At 59.6% G+C, this 22,244-nt stretch overlaps 1 protein-coding gene across 2 annotated transcripts in view; it reads left to right on the top strand.

Annotated features, from left to right (window-relative positions):
- Positions 1-21,942, top strand: part of UNC5B (unc-5 netrin receptor B) — a 79,664-nt gene extending 57,722 nt beyond the window's left edge. Inside the window, exons 2-17 of one of the 2 annotated variants that reach the window (XM_006741118.2) lie at positions 1,103-1,327; positions 5,142-5,285; positions 5,757-5,860; positions 6,643-6,823; positions 7,431-7,598; positions 8,318-8,482; positions 8,707-8,739; positions 10,529-10,723; positions 11,075-11,464; positions 12,110-12,197; positions 13,054-13,222; positions 13,365-13,598; positions 15,542-15,691; positions 16,326-16,490; positions 17,293-17,474; positions 18,299-21,942. In XM_006741118.2, the coding sequence (XP_006741181.1) occupies positions 1,103-1,327; positions 5,142-5,285; positions 5,757-5,860; positions 6,643-6,823; positions 7,431-7,598; positions 8,318-8,482; positions 8,707-8,739; positions 10,529-10,723; positions 11,075-11,464; positions 12,110-12,197; positions 13,054-13,222; positions 13,365-13,598; positions 15,542-15,691; positions 16,326-16,490; positions 17,293-17,474; positions 18,299-18,464 (2,759 nt within the window). In that variant the 3' untranslated portion in view covers positions 18,465-21,942. The remainder of the gene's footprint in view (positions 1-1,102; positions 1,328-5,141; positions 5,286-5,756; positions 5,861-6,642; positions 6,824-7,430; positions 7,599-8,317; positions 8,483-8,706; positions 8,740-10,528; positions 10,724-11,074; positions 11,465-12,109; positions 12,198-13,053; positions 13,223-13,364; positions 13,599-15,541; positions 15,692-16,325; positions 16,491-17,292; positions 17,475-18,298) is intronic. The other variant, XM_081824096.1, reaches the window with a different exon arrangement.
- Positions 21,943-22,244: the final 302 nt, after the last annotated feature.

The raw sequence follows: 22,244 nt of genomic DNA, 5'->3' as shown, positions 1-22,244 counted from the left end.
CCCCCCACTTGAGGGACTGGGTTGTGCAACAGTAGCAGGCCGTGGCCGGCTATGAGGGGCTGGGCGGATGCACACTCCTGCAGTTTAATTCATTGTTCCCTCTGGAGCTTGGCCCCCCACTGCTTGTCCCAGCCACCTGATTGTTTGGCGCTTGGTGTTGGAAAGTCAATTTTCCTAAGTGGATGGTGAACCAATGGGCTGGCCTGGCCTGGTTTCCCTCCCTCCCAGCGCTGCTGCTGGCCAGCCTCTCTCCCTTCCTGTTTGCCTCACCTCATGAGGCACTGTTGTTTCCAGGGAGGCGGGTGGGCCAGTGTTCCCATTTGGCCCCTTGTTGGGGAGGACGTTGTTGCAGGCACAGCCTATCTGCGTTCCCAGGCTCTGCAGTTTTCTTGTCTGTGGTTAGGGTGGAGGGTGTGGGTTTGGCTGAGGTGGGAAAGGCTAAGGAGTGGGGCAGAGACACGGCCCAGAGGAGGGGAGGCTCTGTGTAAAGGCTGCTGGGGAGGTGGTCTCCCCGTCCATGCTGCTGCCTGCCTTGGGCATTCTGGAGGAGGAGGCCCTGTGGGGGTGCCAAGCTCCAAGGAATCCAGGCCCGGTGCAGCCACCCGCCCCACCTCACCCCACCTCATGCCTCTGTGGGTCCTGGTTTGTCTCTCCACTTGCACCAGCCTGGCTGGCCGGGGCTGCAAAGGGCAGCTGTGACTTCAGGGCAGAGCTAGCCTGCTTTGTGCTCTGGCCTCAGCCCCATTCCAGCCCTTCACGTCCTGGAGCATCACCGTGGGCAACTGGAGGGAGGCTCAGTAGGTCCAGTGCAGGGGACACTGGGGAGGGCTAGAGGGGTATCCTCGTCCAGATGGATCACTTCAGCTCTCCAGGCCACCCCGACATCTCGATCTGTAAAGAAGTAGAATCTTCTAGCCCAGTATCAGAGAGCCAGGACTGGCTCCAAAGCACAACCTCTTAAGAGCTGGGTGGGATGGGGAAACTGAGGCCCCCAGGAGTGCCAGACCTTGCCGGGGTCACAGAGGGCATCCCGGCTGGTCTCCAGGCTGCCCATCCCCTCCTCTTAGCCTGCAGCCTCACGGAGCCCACCCTCCCTCCACAGGCACGGACTCTGGCAGCGAGGTGCTCCCCGACTCCTTCCCGTCGGCGCCGGCTGAGCCCCTGCCCCACTTCCTGCAGGAGCCCCAGGACGCCTACATCGTGAAGAACAAGCCGGTGGAGCTGCGCTGCCGTGCCTTCCCCGCCACACAGATCTACTTCAAGTGCAACGGCGAGTGGGTCAGCCAGAATGACCACGTCACGCAGGAGGGCCTGGATGAGGCCACGGGTGAGCCTGCCCCACTCGTCCGGTCACCCCCAAGACACCAGGGCCCAGGGGTGCCAGGGACGCTGGGTCCTGGGCCTGGCTCCACCCTGGGCTCCGTGTGAGACTTCACACAGCCATGGCTCCCCCTGGGCCTCGGTTTCCCCTCTGGGGTTCATCCTGGATCCGTATCTCCCCAACGGTTGACCACATGTCCCTGTCTGATTGGGTTACCAAATGAAAGAGCACCGAATCCTTTTCTCTCCACCTCCAGCTTACGTCAGGGAGCAATGGGGGGGGCGGGTGCTAGAGTTCTTACAGGCACACACGCACACCCCAGCACCTGCCATGCCCCTTGCATAATGAAGAGGAGCTGCCCTGTCTGCAGCCCTGGCCCCCAGCACGTACCCAGAATCCTAGATCATCGTTAGCGTCAGAGGGCCTCTGGGTTTGTGGGGAGCGATTCTGTTCCCGTTCATGAGAAGGATGCATCTCCTCCATAGAGATCAGCTGTTTTCGGTTAAAAGACGAGGTTGATACTAGCAAGTAAATAACCATAGAGATGGTGCTAGGACATAGCCCAGATCCTGAGAGGAAGATGCACGTGGGGTCCTGGGCACCCCCAGCAGTGCCCCCGAGGCCAGGTGTGGGCTTCTGTGTCCCCAGGCCCCTCAGGGGGTCCTTTCCAGGGCTCAGGCCAGGGAGCGGGGCCATGCTGCTGCTGGTGACCTGCAGGTGGCCAGTGTCAGGCAGCCCAGCCAGGCCCGGGTTCCCGGGACCCCTCGCCCCACAGCCCGCCTCTGCTTTGGTCTTGCTGCTACCAGCTCTTCCCTCATCCTTCTCTCCCTTCTTTTTCAGCCTTCTCTTGTTTCCTTCTGTCTCTCCGGCCTCTCCGTTCTCACCCCTGTCTCTCTGTGTCTGTCTTCCCTTATGTCTGTCTCTGTCTCCCCCACAACTTGCTCTCTCTCACTCTCTCTCCTTTCTCCCTCCTTCCAACTTCGTTTTTCTGTGAAAAGCTCGCAGATTTCAGAACCACCCAGACTTAAAACCATACCCCAGAATGTACTTAATGCCATTCAGCTGTATATGCTAAAATGGTAAGTTTTAGATTATATATATATTTTACCAACGTTTTGAAAGAATTTTAGAAAATAGATTTGGAGTCTTATGCTCCCCCAAAATCTAAAAAATAAAATAAGCGATTTTTAAAAGAGAGAAAAAAGAAACCTACCCCAGCTGCTCCCAGTCTCTGGTTGTGTGACTCTGGGAAGTCCGTCACCCTCTCTGAGCCCCACTTCCTCTCCTTGTAAACTGGGATGTTAACAGAAGGTCCCCATGGGGGTGGAACACGGTGGGGCCTGCAGTGTTGAGCATAGTGTCAGGAGCCAGCAGGCACTCAGTAAACCCCATTTCTTCTATCCTCTTTCTGGCTTTTTCTTGGCCTCTTTCCTCTCGAAACCTGTCCTTATTTCTCTGTCCCCCTGAGCCCCTCTGGCCCTGATCGGAGGTCAGTGGTGGGGGTCTAGACCGAGCAAAGGGATGGTGTACCCTGCTGGGGCCTCTCACAAACCCTGCAATTACAAGTAATAGTAACAGCATGGCTCCTTCTCCCCTGCTACCAGGCACGCGAGCCCTGCCAGGCCCCAAAATTGGGGCACTCTGGTCCCCATTAGCGACAAAGAATAGACCGTTGTCCTGTGGGCGCTTCCTTGGCGGCCGTGTGGCTGGTTCCTCCTCAGCCTCCTGCTCCCCACCCTGGCACTCCTGGAGGCCCTGGAAGAACAGAGGATGACAGCTGGGGGCCAGAAGAGCCGAGACAAGCCCCCCAGCCACCAGCTCATGCCGGGTTGGGGCAAGCAGCCCAAGCCTGGGTGTCCCGGCCCAGGCACCACCTGCCAGGTGGCCGCCGTGCCGGAGGGGGGCACACCTGGTGCTGGGCCCAGGTCTGGGCGACTGAAGTTCCTTGTCCCCTCTCTGTCTGCTGGTGACCATCACCAAGGTGTTGAGCCCCACTGGGTGATGGTTTGTCTGTCCAGCTGTTGGGGGCTTCTGGATGGATGACCCCCTTGAGAGGGACCCCCCCTTCCAGTTTCACAGCCCGGTGAATGAGGGGCGGGGCACCCGGCTGTGCTGGCCTGGGCAACGCCGCTTCGCTGGTCGAGCCAGGACTCCGGGCAGCCACTGTGAGCAGGCCCAGCCAGTCCCCCAGGAGCAGCCTCTTCCCTCCCGATGCTCCCCGATGGCAGACCCCCAGCCCCCTCCCACTTAGATCCCTGGGGTTTTCCTCACTGTCTGGGCTCCCAGTGCAAAGGCCATCCTACCCCATGATCCAGGAGAGCGAAGGCAATGCACTTCACTGGGAGAGTAGAGCTCTAACCAGGCCAAGACTCAGGTAGCTGATCTCAGCTCTGCCGGCGCCTTAAGGGTGGGATGTCGGGCCTGCCACTGACCCTCTCTGAGCCTCCGTTTCTTCACATGTAGAAGGAAGGGGCTGCATGAGATCCACATGACCTTCCAGAGTAGATTTGTATTCAGCCTTGGCTGGGTGCTATGGCAAAGTGATTGTCATGCTGAGTGTCTTACCATGATGAGGGAACTGAGGCTCAGAGAGGCTGAGTAACTGAGTGAAGGTCACACAGCTGGGGAGTCAGGTTGGGGCCAGGATTCAGACCTGTCCAGCCATCCAACCCTACACTTGACCACCATGCCACAGTAGCACGGAGTGTTGGCAATCCTGCCCTTGAGGGGCTTGTCAGAACCCATGTGTAAGCATGAGAGGATGAGCTGGTACACATGGCAGGGAGGAGCAGCTTTAGGGATTCTGAAAATGGGGGTAGTCAGGAAGGGCTTCCTGGAGGAGGAGGCCTTGCTGTCCTCCCACAAGCTTTGGGGAAGAGCTTTGGATGGTCATCCTAACCCAGAAGGGTTCGTTCCTTTTCTGAGCATAAGGGGCTTTGTCGAGGGTTGGCAGAAGAGTGACTGATCCTTCCTGGGCAGGCTGGTGGACCCAGTTATCCAGAGAGGCCTCCAGGCCCTAGTAGGGAGCTGTTGAGAGATTGGAGGGTTCCCAGGAAGAGGGGCCTCCCATCAGCTTCAGGTCCTACCCAGAGAGAGGCCACATGCTGTCTTCACATATTTGTGGAATACCTTTTCTGTGCCAGGTCCTGGGCCCCAGCAGTAAACAGGGCAAAGCCCTGCTTTATTCTCTTGCAGGAAATATGTAATTCATACATGACCACATCAATACATGATACAGTTCCAGAGAGTGGTCAGTGCTGTGGGGAAACCAGGCTGGGCAGGGAAAGAGAACTGCACAGCCCAGTCGTGCTCAGTGTGATACTTGGGGGTGGGCCAGGGTTAGAGGGGCCTTCCCTCTAGAAGTGAGGCCCAGCCCAAAGCTGATGGTGACTGGGAGTCCATTGGCCGCAGGGGGGACAGAAGAGAGTTCCAGGCAGGGAACTGGATGTGCAAAGGCCCTGTGGCTGCGGGGAAGATGCCCAGGGAGGCTGTGGCGGATAGACGGTGTAGGGCCTGGCAGCCATGTGGAGGATTGAGGTCTTTGTGTTGTGAGGACCGGAGGCACAACCAGGGGAGTGACGTGGCATTTGTGCATTTTGCAGAGCACTCCCCGGCTTTAGGGCAGGACATGGCTGGCACGGGGGCAGAGGGCTTGCGCTAGCCGGGGCAGTCTTCGGGGGAGTGGCAGTGGCGGCTCGGGCCAGGGAAATACATGGGAACGGGAGGCACTTGGCAGAAGAGAGACAGATGTCCCGGTGCCATGGCCCCTGCTTCCCATCCTCAGACCCGCCCCCTGCTGACATCCATCTCCCCCTCTCAGGCCTGCGGGTACGGGAGGTCCAGATCGAGGTGTCCCGGCAGCAGGTGGAGGAGCTGTTCGGGCTGGAGGATTACTGGTGCCAGTGCGTGGCCTGGAGCTCCGCCGGCACCACCAAGAGTCGCCGGGCCTACGTCCGCATCGCATGTACGCCGTCCCAACCCCCACCGCCACCCCATTCCCCCGGGGCCCCTTCCCCTTCCCCTTGCCCGTGCCCCCCCCAGAAAGGAAGTTCCTCCTCTGTGGGGGCATCCCTGGCTGAAGATGCCCACCGCAGGGACGTTAGGGCCCGTGGGTGCCCGCTCAGAAGAAGCCTCCTAGACCCAGAACGGGGCCACCTCTGGCCTCAGGATTTCTAACGGCCCCTTTCACCTACTTCTGTAAAGGGAGCTGCCTGCTTCCACACCATCCTGGGTTGTTCTGTGCTTAGTATCCCACAGTCAGGGAGGGAAACCTGTTCCCCCAGCTCCACCCGGTGAGGCCCCACTTTGGTGACAAGGAAAGGCCCCAGGTCGAGCCCGTTCCCTTGGTGTGCACTCCCACCTAGTGGCTAGAGTGGGGCGCTTCAGGCTTCGGTTCCACCTCATTGTGCCTGGTGACCCCTCTTCCTTCTCCCAGACCTGCGCAAGAACTTCGATCAGGAGCCTCTGGGCAAGGAAGTGCCCCTGGACCAGGAGGTTCTCCTGCAGTGCCGCCCACCGGAGGGGGTGCCTGTGGCTGAGGTGAGGGGGGACAAGGGGAATACTAGGCATGGCAGAGACCAGCCAGGCTTGGTATTTACTACCAGCCACGGTGCCTCAGCCTCCCAGAGCTCTCCCCATTTCATAGATGGGAATATCAAGGCTTGAGACAGAGAAGGGAACTACCACCTCTGCAGAACTCAGAATGTGTGGACCCCAGCCAGGCCCTCCACAGGCATAACCCCGAGGGATGGGGCAGAGCTGGGGCAAGATCCCCAAGGGCTACTTGGGCAGGCCCCAGGCTCAGTCTCCTGTAAGACTAAGCCTGTGGCCGAATCCTCCTTCCCCACCCAGAAGCCAAAGAGCCAGCTTTATGGACACCAGAGGGTCTCCGTAATGCGTGGGCCTAAACATGATGCACCCCGCGTGGCCTTTGCCTTAACGGTGAAGGCATGCACTACTAGCTAATGCTTACTTTGCACGTCTGGGGAGCTGAGTACTATTCTTCACACTTTCCACACTAACGTGTTTGGTCCTTGTAACATCTCTGTGGGGTAGATGCTAATAAATGCCGCCCTCCGTTCGATGAAATTGAGGCCGTCCAGCTGCTGGGTGGTTGTCCCAAGCACTGGGTTCTGTACCGCCCAGCACAGGGCCTGGCCCGTGGAGGGCCTGCCTCACCGTGTCCCCACCGTGGGCGGCCCTGCAGAGAACTGCTGTCCTGGTTTTGGCCGCCCTCCCTTCCCCTCCACAGAGGGCCCACTCCCCGGGATGCAGGTGAGTAGGCAGCGGGCCCTCATGCCCCCGCAACCGCACTCCTGCAGGTGGAGTGGCTGAAGAATGAGGACATCATCGACCCCACCCAGGACACCAACTTCCTGCTCACCATCGACCACAACCTCATCATCCGCCAGGCCCGCCTGTCGGACACGGCCAACTACACCTGTGTGGCCAAGAACATTGTAGCCAAGCGCCGCAGCACTTCCGCCACCATCACCGTCTACGGTACGGCCCACCCGGGGGCAGCCGGGCCGTCTGCCCACTCACCGCGTCCTGCCCAGGAGGCCAGCAGGGCCCCGGTGGGCAGCTGGGCGGCTGAGGCCCAGAGAGGGGAGGTGCCCTCACTGAGATCACACAGCCAAGCTAGCAGTCAAGTCGGGCCCTCCTGGGTTTGGGGTTGGAACGGGGCCCAGTCGGTATCCTCATGCCCGAGCCTGGCGTCCCAGCAGAGTGAGGAGCGGCCCCCTCGGCCTGCAGTCTCTTCCTTGCTGTTCCCTTGGGCAGGAGGGGCAGAGCCATAGCTGAGATGCCTCGAGTGTGGTAGAAAGAACCCTATTTCGGGCTCCGTTACCGGGTGACCTTGGGTAAGCGTCCGCGCTCTCTGGACCATCGTTTGTCATTGTACAATGAGGCTGGGGATAGACCGTGACCTCCCTGGTCCCCTCTGGTGCTGATGGCTGTAGCCCAGATCTGTCCCCGGTGCTACGGCAGGAGGGGTCCAGTTAGGAAAGGCCAGGCCTCAGCAGAAGGGCCTCGTGGGGGCTGGAGATGGGGTAGGGGGCCCACAGGTCGCAGGGCCAGGCCCGGCAGGTGACACCCGCTGCCCTCGCAGTGAACGGTGGCTGGTCCAGCTGGGCAGAGTGGTCGCCCTGCTCCAACCGCTGCGGCCGTGGCTGGCAGAAGCGCACGCGGACCTGCACCAACCCGGCCCCGCTCAATGGAGGCGCCTTCTGTGAGGGCCAGGCCTTCCAAAAGACCGCCTGCACCACCGTGTGCCCAGGTAAGGCCGCAGGCCAGCCGGCAGCCTGCCCACCCCCGTTCCCAGCCCAGTTCCCAGCCCCACTTTCTGTGCTGTGTCGGCTGCCACGCTCAGGATGGCCGTTCTCTCCCCATTGTGGGGGGCAGAAGGGGCTTGTCCTGGGGCCCGCAGCTGGCGGAGCAGGCCGGATGGGATGCCGCGGCCTCTGGCCTCTCATTCTGTGCCCGGCTGCTAGAGAGACAGACACAGGCACAGAGCTGCCATCGGAGGGCTGGGCTCTCCTGCCCCCAGGCTGCGGGTTCTCGGTGTCAGCCCCCAGGGCCAGGGTCCCAGCACTGCCTGGGGTCAGTAGGAGCCTGTGCTCCTGCCCTTGACCTAGACACGTCTTGCCCGCCACCCCTAATCCTGCAAAGGTCCTCTCTTCTCCTCTCATCTTCGCCTCACCCTGCGCGTCCCCTTCCGTGGGTCCCTTGCATGCCTGGTTTTGTCCCGGCTCTTATGTTCTTGTGTGTTTGCCTTGGGTTTGAGTCCCTGTGAGTGCCCTGGGCTGCGTCTGTGTGAGGGACCGTGTGTGTGTGTGTGTTCTGCCCGCCCACCCAGCGCCCCCGGCCGCACTGGCACAGGGCCCCGTGGCTGGGGGTGGCTGTGCTTGCGTCTGGCTCCCTCTCCTGCCGTAGCGCGCGGGGACATGTGTGCGGAACCGCACTGTGTCCCACGTGCTGTGTGCCGTGCTCCCACAGTCGACGGAGCATGGACGGAGTGGAGCAAGTGGTCGGCCTGCAGCACTGAGTGTGCCCACTGGCGCAGCCGAGAGTGCATGGCGCCCCCGCCCCAGAACGGAGGCCGAGACTGCAGCGGGACCCTGCTCGACTCCAAGAACTGCACGGACGGGCTGTGCGTGCAGAGTGAGTCCTTGGGACAGCGGGGCCCCCTGGGGGTGGGGGCTCGAGCCGGATGAGTGGGGCCCCCCCAGCCTGCCTCAGGCATCCGGTGCGGGCTGCGGTGGAGCAGCCCCTGGGGGCCTCTGCCCACTCGCCACATGCATCATCTCATCTGCGCGTTTCCTGTCACCTCACCACCCGTTCTCTGCCACCTGTGTCATTGTCTTTCCCTTTATTTCCCTCGACAGATAAGAAAACTCTAAGTGACCCCAAAAGCCACCGTAAGTCCCATTTCATGGTTGTCCTCTTTCCTCTGGGGGATCCCTGGCTCTCCTTGACTGGCTTTTCCAGGGTGTGGGGTGCAGGGCAGGGTGGGGGACAGGGAGACTCGAAGGTGCCCCCTCACCCACCCTCCATGGGGTCCCCCGGCCCCCGGTGCGGCACGCGTCACGACCTCCATCGCGTGCAGACAGGCAGACCAGCAGCTGACAGAAAGGACACCGTCCCGAGCCTCCCATGACGGAAGAAGATGGGGCTCAGAGAGAGGAAGGGGCTGACCGGGGATCCAGCCAGGATTTGAATCTAACTAGTTACGTGGCCAAAGCTGGTGCTCTTAGCCTTGCACCCTCAGCTTTCCTCTCTGTGACAGGGCCAGCACCCAGGCCCACACTGTCAACCCGGAGCCCCTCACTGTACCCCCAACAGCGGGACTAGGTTCTCCAGGAAACCCGCTGCCCAGCGTCAGCCCCAAGGGGCTGGTCAGCTTCCTCCCCAGGCTGTGCTGTGGCAGCCCCAGAGCAGTAAAGCTGCTCAGGCAGATTGGCCTGTGGTAATTAAACCGTAACTTCCAAATAATTCCAGAATCATAAAATCAGCAGTGAGGCCCTGGGCCCAGCTCAGAGGGGGGGCTGGGCCGGTGTCCCCCCGTGGCCAGGGAGAACATCAGGAGGCAGAGCCAAGCCCTTGAGGGCCTCCTCTGGCGGCTCTCCCGGGGGCCAGGAACCTCCGGGAGCCCAAAAATGAGGGCGACTGAGGAGAGATGGGGCCAGAAGGCGGCGGAAGCAGGCAGACACCAGAACTGAGCCACGCCCTGCCTGCCGAAGGCTCAGTCTGCACCAGGGAAGTGGGGCTTGGAAGGGTCCAGGCAGGGAAAGCAGGCCTACTTTTCTGAGGCCTCCCCACCCCCCAGGAGGGGAGACGGGACTTGTGCTTCCTGGAGCTCCCAAAACAAACAAGAAGGAAGAGCAGGTATCTGGGCTCAGCCTGTGTGCTGTCCCGTGTGGTAGCCACTGGCCACGGGTGGCTCTCTCAACTTCTGTTAACTTAGTTAAAATTAAATACATTGTTAAAGATCTAGTTCCTCAGTCACACCGGCCACATTTTCGTGGCTGTCACTTGGGACAACACAGACATAGAACGTGCGTCGCTGTGGAAAGCTCAGTTGGATGGCACTGCCGTGTAGACCCTCCCTCTTAACCCTGACACCTTCCTGCCTGGCCCGTACAGGGGTATTTGCAGCTGGGTAGTGGCCTGCCTGGGGGAGGGAAGTGAGCTGTGGGTGGCCTCCCTGAGCCCCTTCCTTCCCCTCCACCTGCTCTCCTCCTCTCCACCACATCGCCTTGCATCTCATTCCCTCCTCATGCTCCTTCTCTGCCTCCATCCCCACCCCCACCCCCAGCAGAGGATGGAAGTTGAGCTCAGGACGGCCGCTGCAGAGAGTTCTGGGAGCCGGGACCTCCGGCCTGAGGATATGCCGCAGGCTGCAGTGGGGCCCTCAGTTAACCTCCTGGCCAGGACAGGACAGACTGAGCCACAGCCCTTGTCTCTTTGTCAGCAATGAGCCATGAGTTCACTGTTGGGACAGACCACGAGTCATTTTGCCTGTCTTTCAGCACTGGGAGGAAAGCAGGGCAGGGGACTTGAGGCCATTTTACTTGCAGAGACCGATGTGCAGAGTGGTTCAGGCTTGCTTGAGGTCCCGGCCAGTCGTGGGGGGGCCGAGACTAGGACCTAGCACAGCGCAGGTCTGTCCCGGGACCTGGGTCTCACGCAGCTCTCCTGGGCCCGCAGTGCTGGAGGCCTCGGGGGACGTGGCGCTGTACGCAGGCCTCGTGGTGTCCGCCTTCGTGGTCGTGGGCGTCCTCATGGTGGTGGGCGTGGTGGTATACCGCCGGAACTGCCGGGACTTCGACACTGACATCACCGACTCGTCCGCCGCCCTCACTGGCGGCTTCCACCCTGTCAACTTCAAGACTGCGAGGCCCAGTAAGCACCTGGGGATACTGGGAACGGGGGGGCAGATGCAGGCTGGGGCACCCAGAGGGGCAGGGCAGCCGGCCAGACCAGCCAGACCGCAGCGGGGGCTCTTGATCCCTCCCGGGGTTTTCCTAGACTTTGCTCTACAGATAACTGGATGAGTGTAGATCAGAGAGACACAGGGAAGAGCAGCAGCCCAGGTGGTGAGTCCCCAAAGCTTCCTGCAGCAGATGACAGTTGAGCCTTTGGCAGCTGAACACTGGGTGGGATTTGGCAAGAGAAGGGCCCCCGGCAGGAGCAGAGGATAGGAGCCGGCCAGTGAGGCACAGCTGGGTCTGACGGCAGCCCCGACCCCTGCAGATAATCCCCAGCTCCTGCACCCGTCGGCGCCCCCGGACCTCACGGCCAGTGCTGGCATCTACCGCGGGCCCGTGTATGCCCTGCAGGACTCAGCCGACAAGATCCCCATGACCAACTCACCCCTGCTGGACCCCCTGCCCAGTCTCAAGATCAAGGTCTACAACTCCAGCACCAGCGGCTCGGGGCCAGGCCTGCCCGATGGGGCCGACCTGCTGGGGGTCCTGCCGTCCGGCACATACTCCGGCGATCTCACCCGGGATGCCCACTTCCTGCACCTGCGCAGTGCTAGCCTCGGCCCCCAGCAGCTCCTGGGCCTGCCCCGTGACCCGGGGAGCAGCGTCAGCGGCACTTTCGGCTGCCTGGGTGGGAGGCTCAGCATCCCGGGCACAGGTGGGCTCCTGCTCTGCTTGCCTCTCAGCCCGGCCTCAGCATGTCCCCTCTAGGCATCCCCAGCACCCCCTCCACCGATAGAAGCTAGGACGTCCCTGATCCCTTTTCTCAGATGGGAAACATGAGGTCCAGGGGGAAGAAGGACAATAAAGTAGAAGACTTGGGGTCCAGGCCTTTCTCTGCCCCACTAAGGCAGGGGAACCTTCGACGAGCCACTCTGTAAACCTCATCTGCTAAGTGGGAGAGAATACCTCTTCGTAATTCAACAGACCTACAGAGCACCACTGGGAAGGCAGGGCTGCCCATCTCAGGCTGCAAAGGAAACTGGTAGTTTCCCAGTTTCAAACGGATCTGGGGCTGGAGCTGGCATTGGGGCCTTCTGACTTGGAGTCTCTGCCATCTTTATGCCTTTCACAATGCCAGGGACCCCTGTGTTACCCGCCAAACTCACCACTGTCAGTGACCTGGTCTGTCCTTGTACCGAATCCCCAGAGTTTCTCTCTCCACCCCTTGTTGTTGACCACCTGGATTTTGGGAGATGTATTCCCCCACCCCGGACCTAAGCTAGGAGCCACCCCCCCCACCCCTGTTCTAAGCTCTTAGACTCCCTCCAGCCCCTCCCTGCTGACCTCCCTCTCCCCCTAGGGGTCAGCCTGCTGGTGCCCAATGGAGCCATCCCCCAGGGCAAGTTCTATGAGATGTACCTCCTTATCAACAAGGCAGAGAACACCCTGTGAGTAGAGAGACCTCAGTTCCGGCCTGGGCTGCCCCCCTCCTCTTCCTCTCCCTGCTACCTGTCCACCCTGGGTTCAGATATCATCATCCCCCACTCTGCGCCTGATCCTAAGGCCAGAGGTAGTCCTCCAAGGAAGACACTGACAGATCTTATTACATACAAAACCTGCTAGACTAATCACGAAACTGAAAGGCAATTGACAAAGTAGCTACCTTATGACAAAAGGTTAATATCCTTACTATGTAAAGAGGCTTTGAACATTTCACTACAGAAGTGGTCAGAGGATATGAAATGATTCACGCATACTCTCTCTGATGCACACACACACCCACACACACAGAGGCCAGTAGATTCTGAAAAAATATTCAGCCTAATTTGTAGTCAAAGAAATAGTAATTCAAACAGCCATGGGATATTAGGAGTTTTTTACTTCTTGAATTTACAGATTTTTTTTTCATATGATAAAACCTTCATATTGACAAAAACGTGGGGACTCGGCCCCCCATGACACGCTGCCGGGAGCCCAGACTGGTAGCAGCTTTCTAGAGGGCAGTTTAGCAACGCTTGTCCAAAACATCCCAAGAGCGCAGAACCCTTGAAAACGCGAACAAAAATACGGCTGTGAGAACTTGGCCGTGAACAGCAGAAATCTGAGAACAATCTTAAGGCCTGTGCCATCCTTCTGCCTCTCCTTAACCCCTAACCTCTGGGAGCCCCGGGGGAGGGGGGTGGAGACCTGCCTTGGGCCACCCAGGAGCCAGGGCAGAGGCGGGAGCCCCACACCAGTCCCAGCCCTTGCTGAGCTTCCAGCCTCCCCTCACTGTCTGCCCCGTGCCCTCTGTCATCTCCCCAGCCCACTTTCAGAAGGGACCCAGACAGTACTGAGCCCCTCGGTGACCTGTGGGCCCACGGGCCTCCTGCTGTGCCGCCCCGTCATCCTCACGGTACCCCACTGTGCTGAAGTCAGCAATGGTGACTGGATCTTCCAGCTCAAGACCCAGGCCCACCAGGGCCACTGGGAGGTGAGGAGCCGAGGCTGGGAGGCCGGGCCCGCTATCTGAACCTGCTCTGGGAAGCCTCCAAAGCTGAGAGAAAGCCCCTTTTCTCTTGGCCCCGCCTGGGTGGACCTCTCCACGGCCGTGACCTGTGTGCTTCACCCTGCAGGAGGTGGTGACTCTGGACGAGGAGACCCTGAACACCCCCTGCTACTGTCAGCTGGAGGCCAGGTCCTGCCACATCCTGTTGGACCAGCTGGGCACCTACGTGTTCACGGGTGAGTCCTACTCCCGCTCGGCTGTCAAGCGGCTCCAGCTGGCCATCTTCGTCCCCGCCCTCTGCACCTCCCTGGAGTACAGCCTCAGGGTCTACTGCCTGGAGGACACGCCCGCGGCCCTGAAGGTAAGGCCGCGCCGTCGGTTCCGTGCAGCGCCCCCGGCGCACCAGCTGCCGCGCCTTCCCGTGTCCCCCACCCCAGAATTGTGGTACCCCTCTTCCACCATCAGCCTCATGAATCGGTCATTCATTGCTCCAACACTGAAATGGCATCAGACCCCCAAGATACAGAGAGGAATCAGGCACAGTTCTGCCCTCACCAAGCTCCAGACTAGAGGAGGGGCAGACAGATAGGGGGCTCCGTGACGGAGGGTGAGGAGCACCCGACTGGGAGGGGGAGGGCCTGAGAAGGCTTCACAGCACAGTTAGCCTTAGACCTAGCTCCGAAAGCCAAGTAGGGGTGCCAGGCCGAGGAGGCCGAAGGGCCTTCCGGTAGGCAGAGCCGCTAACGCAGAGGTGGGTGTGTCGTTCCTGCAGGGAACGAAGCCTGCAGGGGCTGTGTGTATGTGACAGAGGGAGAGAGATGGGGCTGGGGAGGTGGGCAGGGCTCAGCTCCCAGCAGCCTTGGGAGCCATGAGCAGGAATTTGGGATCCATCCAGTGGGCGGCAGCAAAGACGCGGTGGACCCCTGTTCACAGGCGCTCTTTTGGAAAGCCCCTGTGCTATGCTGGGGAATGGCTGGACAAGAGGCAGAGAGGCCAGCTGAAAGCTGCAACTGGGCCCTGGACACCAGGCAGGGACAGCCGCGAGGACGGGGGGTTGGCCGCTGTGTTAGCAGAATGGACAGAACCCAGTGCCCGATGGGAGGGGGAGGGGAGGGGCAGGGAGGGAAGGCGGGGGTGGGGGCTAACGGCCAGGTTCTGAGTATATGCAAAAGGACAGACGGTGCCCCTGCATGAGGGAGGGGTTGTGGCAGGTGCCAGTGGTTTGGGCAGGGAGGGCAGAAAGGTGAAGGTGTCAGATTTGGGCACGTAGAGCCTGATGGTGGCAGGGTGGACCTGAGTTAGCACCCTGCCCGCCCCCGCCCCCACCCCCCACCCCCGCCTCCAAGTCCCACCCATTGCCTCCCCAGCCCTCCACTGCGTTCCTAGGACCTCAGGCTCATCCTAACACCGGAAGAGCATGGCCCCTTGGCCCCATGTAAACCTCTTCCTTCCTTCCATCCCCCTGTGAAGCCTCTGGTCCCTCTCCTGTAGCTCTAGGCCTCTCCCCACCCATGGTCTGTGGTCTCCTCCAGTTCCTGTCTCCTAGTAGCATGTGACTTGTCCCAAACTCCAAGTCACGGACTGAGGCAGCACAGGTGGAAAGGCCTCATGGGAGAGTGAGTGTCTTCTGCTGGGCTAAGCTGGCCTGAAATTCCAGAAGGCCCAGAATGCGTTGGAGGCTCTGGGAAATGCTCTTGCGGCCTGCATCCCTCGGCACTGGTGCATTGGCCAGGGTCCAGCTTTGGTCAGAGAATGGAGTGGAGGTCAGGAGGGGAGCTGCCACATTTTGGCTTGATGGCATTCCTTATCTCTTCAGTCCCCATCTGTCCGTCCATCCGCTCGTCCATCCATCCATCATCCATCCAGCTTGCTGCCCATCTATTTGTACACTCATTCACTCAGCAGTCCATCTGTCTTTCCAGCCATCACCAAGCATTCATTCATCGTTCCTTCCATCTGTCTTTCTATTTATTACCCATCCATTTGTATATCTGTCTGCACGTCCATCTGTCTGTCTATATTTATGCATCCATTTTTCTATCTATCTATCTGTCCAGTCATCTGTAAATCCAGTCATCTATCCATCTGTCCCATTATCTGGCCATTCATCCATCTATTCACATGGTGTGTCTTCTCTGAGCACTTACCAAATGCCCGGCCCCGTGCTCCGATGGATGCCTGCCCTCAGTCCTACAGCCTGGCTGCCACTGCCCGCATGTGTCCCCAGACCCCCAGCTTGCAGCAAGAAGAACCCATTGGCCAAGTGTGATGGGCTCCCCCTCCCCATTGCCTCCTGGCCCTCAGGACGTGCTGGAGCTGGAGCGGACGCTGGGTGGCTATCTAGTGGAGGAGCCCAAACCCCTGCTGTTTAAAGACAGTTACCACAACCTGCGCCTCTCTCTGCACGACATCCCCCATGCCCACTGGAGAAGCAAGCTGCTGGCCAAGTACCAGGTGAAGGCTGGGGGAGGGGAATGAAGCTGGGGAGGGGGGAACATTTGAGGGGCTGCCCAGGGAAGACCAATGCCCCTGCCCAGGCCTCGGCCCTGCCTCCTTCCTCTAGGCTTGCCCCCGCCCCCAGTCTGTCTCCCTCCCACCCCACTCTTCACGCTCCCAGTCGTCCTGAGGCACAGCCCCACGCTCCGTGCCCACCCCATGGCACACTCCCCCACACAAATGTCTACACGCGTCATCTTCAGAGAGGCCTTACCATCTCTAAGAGTGTTCATGCCTGGCAGACCGTGCAGAGGACTCTCCAGTGGTCACGTCCCTGTGCCTGCACCTATCCGCACAACACCATTGAGTCTGCAAGGCTTCCAGCCCAGACATACATGCGCACACACACGCGTCCACGCATGCACACCCTTGCACACACACTCACGCATCCAGACTTGTGCCTTCTCCCCCATATGCTCCCTTTCTCAGCTGAAGGGCCCTTGACCAGCTCCTCTTCCTCTGCCTGTCCGGATGGAGAGGCCTGCACTGCCCACTGAGAGGTCCCCGCGCTCCCCGAGGCTGGCCTCATCACCAGCCTCTGAGGGCAGGGCAGGCTCGCCTCTGGTCCTTGACCCTGCCGCCCCTCCCTCAGGAGATCCCCTTCTGTCACATCTGGAGTGGCAGCCAGAAGGCCCTGCACTGCACCTTCACCCTGGAGAGGCACAGCCTGGCCTCCACAGAGCTCACCTGCAAGATCTGTGTGCGGCAGGTAGAAGGGGAAGGCCAGATCTTCCAGCTGCACGCCACGCTGGCAGAGGTGAGGCCAGAGGCCAGACCCTCTGTGGGGCCGGGGGGGACAGCGTTCAGACCCCCATGCTCCCCCCTCAGCTGGGGGGGAGTGCTGTCTCCTGTAAAGATGTGTTCCCTTCACCTCCCAAGTCTGAGCTGGGACCTGCGTGGTTCTGCTCAGAGCCACCACTTGCTGTGCCTGGCCTGTAGCAACATCTAAGTCAGAGAGTGGGTTTTAGGGAGGACAGAGACCATCAACCTTGGATCCGGTCAGCACTTGGCCCAGGCCTGCGGTTCTCCCCCACTATGAATCCAGACTGAGGTTTACGACACCCAGGCCACGCAGGACAACAGTGCTAGAACCTCCTTGCAGCATGGTGTCAAGAACACTGTCCATGGGCCTAGGCCCCCCTCTGCCCCGACCTTGGCATGCGACCCTGGGCACGTCACCTCCCCTTTCTGACTTCATTTCCACACGTGTAAAAGTGGTCCTGTGTGGACTAGACCGTGGCTGAGGCTCCCTGTGGCTTTGTAATCACAAGAGGGCATCAGCATTAGCCTGGGCCAGTGCGTGAGCATGGTGCGCCCCGAGGGCTGGGGGTTGGGCATGCAGCCCTGGCCCTTGGAAGCTTCCAGGCGAGGAGGTTTTTGACTGGGCAGCTGGAGCCTGCCCAGAGCGTGGGGAGTGACCGGAACCTCCGTGAGCTCACAGTCCCCGGGCAGGAAGGTTGGAGGGACAGATGCCAGTGCTGTGCAGGGGCGGGGCGGGGGGGGGGGCGGCGGGAGGGGCGGGGCGCTTTTCCCCTCTCACCTTGCCCCTGCTTTTCCAGACGCCTGCCAGCTCCCTGGACGCCTTCTGCTCTGCCCCTGGCAACACAGTCACCACCCAGCTGGGGCCCTATGCCTTCAAGATTCCACTGTCCATCCGCCAAAAGATATGCAACAGCCTGGACGCCCCCAACTCGCGGGGCAATGACTGGCGGCTCTTGGCACAGAAGCTCTCCATGGACCGGTGGGTGTTGGGCCGGGCCCGTCCCACCCCAGCCTCCCTTTGTCCCCAAGGGGCAGGTGGGGCAGGCAGCCCGACAGTCCAGGCAGGTCCTTCCATCCGTGGTCGATCAGGAGCTCAGGCTCCGGTATGCGAAATCCGAGAAGCCCATTCCTTGAGGAGCGCCGTGTTCAGGGTGCTGGCCTGTGAGAATGAGGGGAAGCCAGGACACCAGGTGTGATCACCATCTGCACCCCCATGCCCAGGACAGAGCAGGTGTTCTGGAAACGTTTGTGGGGTGACAGAGTATATTTGCATGTCAAAACCCTTCTGGAGAACTTAAAAAGCTCTTCTGGATAAATATAATGGCAACAATAGTCCTTATTATTACATACCTACTGAGAAACCCTTTAATAAACCTGTGTTGAGCAGATGCCACATACAAGACACCTTACTAGAAACGGATGGGCTTTGCAGAGTGTCTAAGGCTTAGTTCCTGCTCTCGGGGGAGCGTGGGGGCTGAGGCCAAGCAGGGAACGGATGTGGGAGGAGGAGAGAATGAAAGGCTAGGTTTGGACAGTCTCTCCTGGGGCCAGTGTCTTTCAATTGTAGTACTAACAGGGATGATGGATGATGACGAGCAAGACAGTTTCCATTTTAGAGAGGCGGAGACCAAGGCTCAGAGAGGAGCAGGGGCCACACAGCCCCCCAGCAGAGGGGCTAAGGTTCAGACCCAGGATTGTGGGACCGCAGAGTCTTCTCACCTCCCAGTGCTCTCTGCATTTCCAAGCTCCCAGGAGGTGCTGGATGTTTGGGGAGCCCAATGGCCTTCTCCTTCCCTCTGCCAGGTACCTGAACTACTTTGCCACCAAAGCGAGCCCCACGGGTGTGATCCTGGACCTCTGGGAAGCTCTGCAGCAGGACGACGGGGACCTCAACAGCCTGGCGAGTGCCTTGGAGGAGATGGGCAAGAGTGAGATGCTGGTGGCCATGGCCACTGACGGGGACTGCTGAGCAGCCCCGAAACCGTGGGCTGGGAGGGTGGGCAGGAGGCGGGCACAGGGAGGCCCGGGCAGCCTCATGAGAGGCGGTGCAGCCTCTGCTGTCCCCCAGCTCACAGCCGGAGTCGCCCTCTCCTCCTCCCCTCGCCCCACTCCAGACCACGACCAGCCTTAGCAAATCCATGTACTCCATTGTCCAGAGGACCCAGTGCTCCTTCTCTGCCCCTTGCTGTCCCTCCTGCCATCAGATCTCTGTGGGGAACCACCATGAGGTCTCTGGAGGCAGCCCGGGGGACCAGGAGGTGGCCCTCCCCACTCCTTCCACACCACCTACCGTGGCCCCGGGAGCTCTGGGTTACGTTTGTCTAAGTTTCGTCCTTCAGTTTCTCCCTCGGTCCTGGTTTCTCCCTCCCCCCCAGCCCCCTTCTCCTTTCACACCATTTTCCTCTTTGAAGAGTCAAGTACAATTCACACGAACTGCTTTCTCCTGTCCAAAGCAAAAAGGAAAAGGAAAGGAAGAAAGAAACTTCAGACCACTAGTCAGGCTCCGAGAAGAAAAAGAGCAACACCAAAACCACAAGGGAAAAGAAAAACCCAGTTTCTTAGGAAACGCACATGATTTATTATCCAGATATTTGGATAAGTCCTTTTTAAGAAAAAAAAAAAAAAAGAAAATGAAAAACAACAGAAAAAAAATAGAAAACTCTTTTCTTGAGTGTGGATGAGTGTGGGCTTGCTCATGGCTCTGGCCAGGAGTGAGCGTGTGTGCATGTGTGTGCGTGTGTGAGAGAGAGATTATCAGGGGGAGAGAGAGACAGAACAGAGAACACCTTGCTGCTAAGGATTCCGTCTTAGACTAACTCCTATAAGGCCTCAGTTTCCCCAGTTGTACAGGGTCAAATGGGGTTTTAGCCATGGTACCGTATTTCCTTCTAAAATCGTAAGCAGATGCTGAATCTATAAAGCCAAGGAGCCCTGAGGTCTGGAGTGGGGTGGGGTCCTCCCACCCACCCGCCTCCCCAGGCAGATGCCCCACAGGCTCCCTGGGCTCCTGGGGAGTCCGGATTAAGAGGCCTTGGGGTAGAAAGTGTGGGCAAGCCGGGCCAGCTGTGAGCCAGGGACAGTGTTTCCAGTGTCCCAGTCTGGTGGCTCTTGGAGAAGGGGGTGGGGCCCAAGCAGAGAAAGAAGTGGGGCGGAGGGAGATAGAGTCTCCTATGGACGTTTCTCTCCTTCACCCCAGGATGGGACCAGCCAGGTCATCCCTCCACCTAGCAGCCCGTAGACTAGGTGGGCTGCAGCATATTGGCATTCTGTTAATGCCCAGGAATCCAGAAACTGGTCTTCCCCAGCCTCAGTTCCTCTATAAAACAGAAGGGATGGATAAGAGGGCCTCTAACTGCAGAAGCCTGAGCTTCTGGGCCTCGGTGTGCCTTTGAAGAACGTGTCAGCCGTCAGCCTTGCAGTCCGAGAGGTGGGTGCCCGGCTGGGCTCTACACGCCTCCCCCCGCCCCGCAGCAGAGGAGGACCTGGGGAGGGCTGTTTTCCCAGCTCTGACCCCCACCGGCACCTCCCTCAGCCCGGTTCTCAGCCTCTCTCTGCAGTCTGGGAGGTCTTGAAGCGAGCTTAGAACAGGCAGGGCTGCCAGAGTGGAGGGGCCAGCACCTCCTTGCCAGCCTGCTCTGGGACGCTCCAAGGAGCCATCAAAACAAGGTCCCTTTTTGACTGGCTGACAAGGGCTGGGACCCGGCTCTTAACAACTGGCACAGAGGCCTCTCTCTCCTCCTTGGCACCCAGGGCAAAGCCAGTGCCAGCCCCCCCACCCCCGACAGCTCTGGGCAGGCTCTGACCCCAGGGCTTGCCCCAGCAGGTCCATGAGCAGCTGCTGGGACCAGCCTGGGCATATCCTGGCCTTTGAAAGCCTGGTCTCCTGCAAGGAAAGCAGGTTTGGGAGCTCCAGTCCCAGGCGGTGTCCCCAGCTTACCCTTCCCTGCCATGGACTCTGGGGCTAATGGGGGTTCTCACCACCTACCGACCCCCCTGGGGGGTAGGTTAGCTGCGGGCAGACAGAGGCCTGCTCGGTTTGAGAGAAGATTTCTTCTATGAGGGCTGCTGAAGGGGCCAGGCGTGCATTCGGGGTGGGGCAGCAACAGCTCTTGACCTCAGTGCCTGTGTGGTGTTTTCTCAAAGGCAGCGAGCCTTCCCTGCCCAGGGTGCCCATCCGCTGTGGGCTCCGCATCCCCGATGCCTCCTAGCCTGAGCCATGCAGGCCTGTGTGACAGCATGGCCTTGACAGCAGCCTGACCAGTGCCACAGGGGCTTTCCCGGTGCCCTTCCCATCCGTCTCTAAAAGGCCCCCGGGCAGCCTGGAGTCCAAACACCAGCACTCAAGCTCCAGCTGTGCCGGTAAACTGCTGTGTGGCCTCAGGCACAGGACTGCCCTCTCTGGGCCCCATCTCCTTTTCATACCTGCAGCTGTCTGACTCCCTTTGGGTTCTGACACATGGTCGTTCTAGGGTTCTAGTAGGAACCCTAGTGGCGGGAGGTTGGCCGCAGTCTGCCATGCCCAGCACCCAGGATGAGAGCTCCTGCTGGATGAGGACAGGCCAGCCACCCACGTGCCATTTCTCAGTCGATTTCCAGAAAGTGTGTACCAGGGCCTGGAGCACAGAACCAATTGGCTGGAGCCTCCTGGGAGGGTTCAAACTGTCCAGCTTTATAAGAAATGCCTGGAAAGGATTTGCTGGCTCCATCCATCAGTCCTCTGCTGAGGCTTCTGTGGCTGCAGCCCCACACCGCTCACCTTAGGCTAGTATCAGGATTTCTCCTCTTATTCAGGCCTAAGCGGCTGCCGCACATAACCCATGTTCCCCATGGGAGGCAGATCAGGGGCCCCCGAGGGGCTTGCAGGAGCCTCGAGTGGGTGTTTGTGTCTCTCTCATCGCTGGGATGTGCTCGCACGTGCATGCGTGTGTGCGTGCCCTGGGTGTGCGTGCTTTTGTCTGCAGGCACATCAGGTTGCCCACCCCCCCCACCCCAGGAACATGTCCCCACCCGGATGTGCGTGTGTGACCTCCCTGAGTCCACAGGGTCAGTCGGTATATCTTCTACGTGCCTCTCCTCTGCCTTCTCTCGCAGAGACCAGGGGTCCTCCTAAGGGTGTGGGGGTCTCTCCATCTCCTGGAAGACCCAGGACCCTCTGGTCCCCTTTTCCCAGCAACCAGGCAGCTGGGCCAGGTCCCTCAGTACACCTTCAGAGGGAAGGTGACCAGGAGTTTGGGTGCAGGGAGCAGCTCTGCTAGGGGCAAAGGGCTGGACCCCCTGCCTGGGCCGTGGACATGGTTATGTGTCCCGGGGATGTAGGGCTGCGGGGATGGCCCGATCCCACCGCTGTTTATTCTGTAAACTTCAACCTGTACATAATGTTTAGCATTCCTATTGTAACAAAATTAATTTTTACAAAATAAATTATATTTCCTAGTCTAATAAGAAAATTCCAGTTGTATTCTGTTGTCTTCTTGACTGTCTTTCTATCAGCAACTGGGATGACCTTCCTGCTTTTCTCAAAATTCTGTGGGTTTGGGATTGGATGGTCCTTGTCACAGCTCTCTGAGCTCCTGGAAACAATCAAGCTCAACTGCTTCATTTTACAGAAAGGAAAACTGGCCCAGAGAGAGAGAAATACTTCTCTGTGGTCACATAGCAAGGTAGAGCCCGTGCTGGATCTGGATCCCAATCCCTGCTCCCCAGTCGACACCCTCAGTGCATAAAGCATTCATGGGATATGTTCAGGGGT

This window comes from Leptonychotes weddellii, chromosome 6 (genome assembly GCF_054177405.1).
Source record: "Leptonychotes weddellii isolate Sample4059 chromosome 6, ASM5417740v2, whole genome shotgun sequence".
Classification (NCBI taxonomy): domain Eukaryota; kingdom Metazoa; phylum Chordata; class Mammalia; order Carnivora; family Phocidae; genus Leptonychotes; species Leptonychotes weddellii.
Note: the sequence above shows the minus strand (reverse complement) of the source record. Positions and strands in the feature narration are given on the sequence as shown.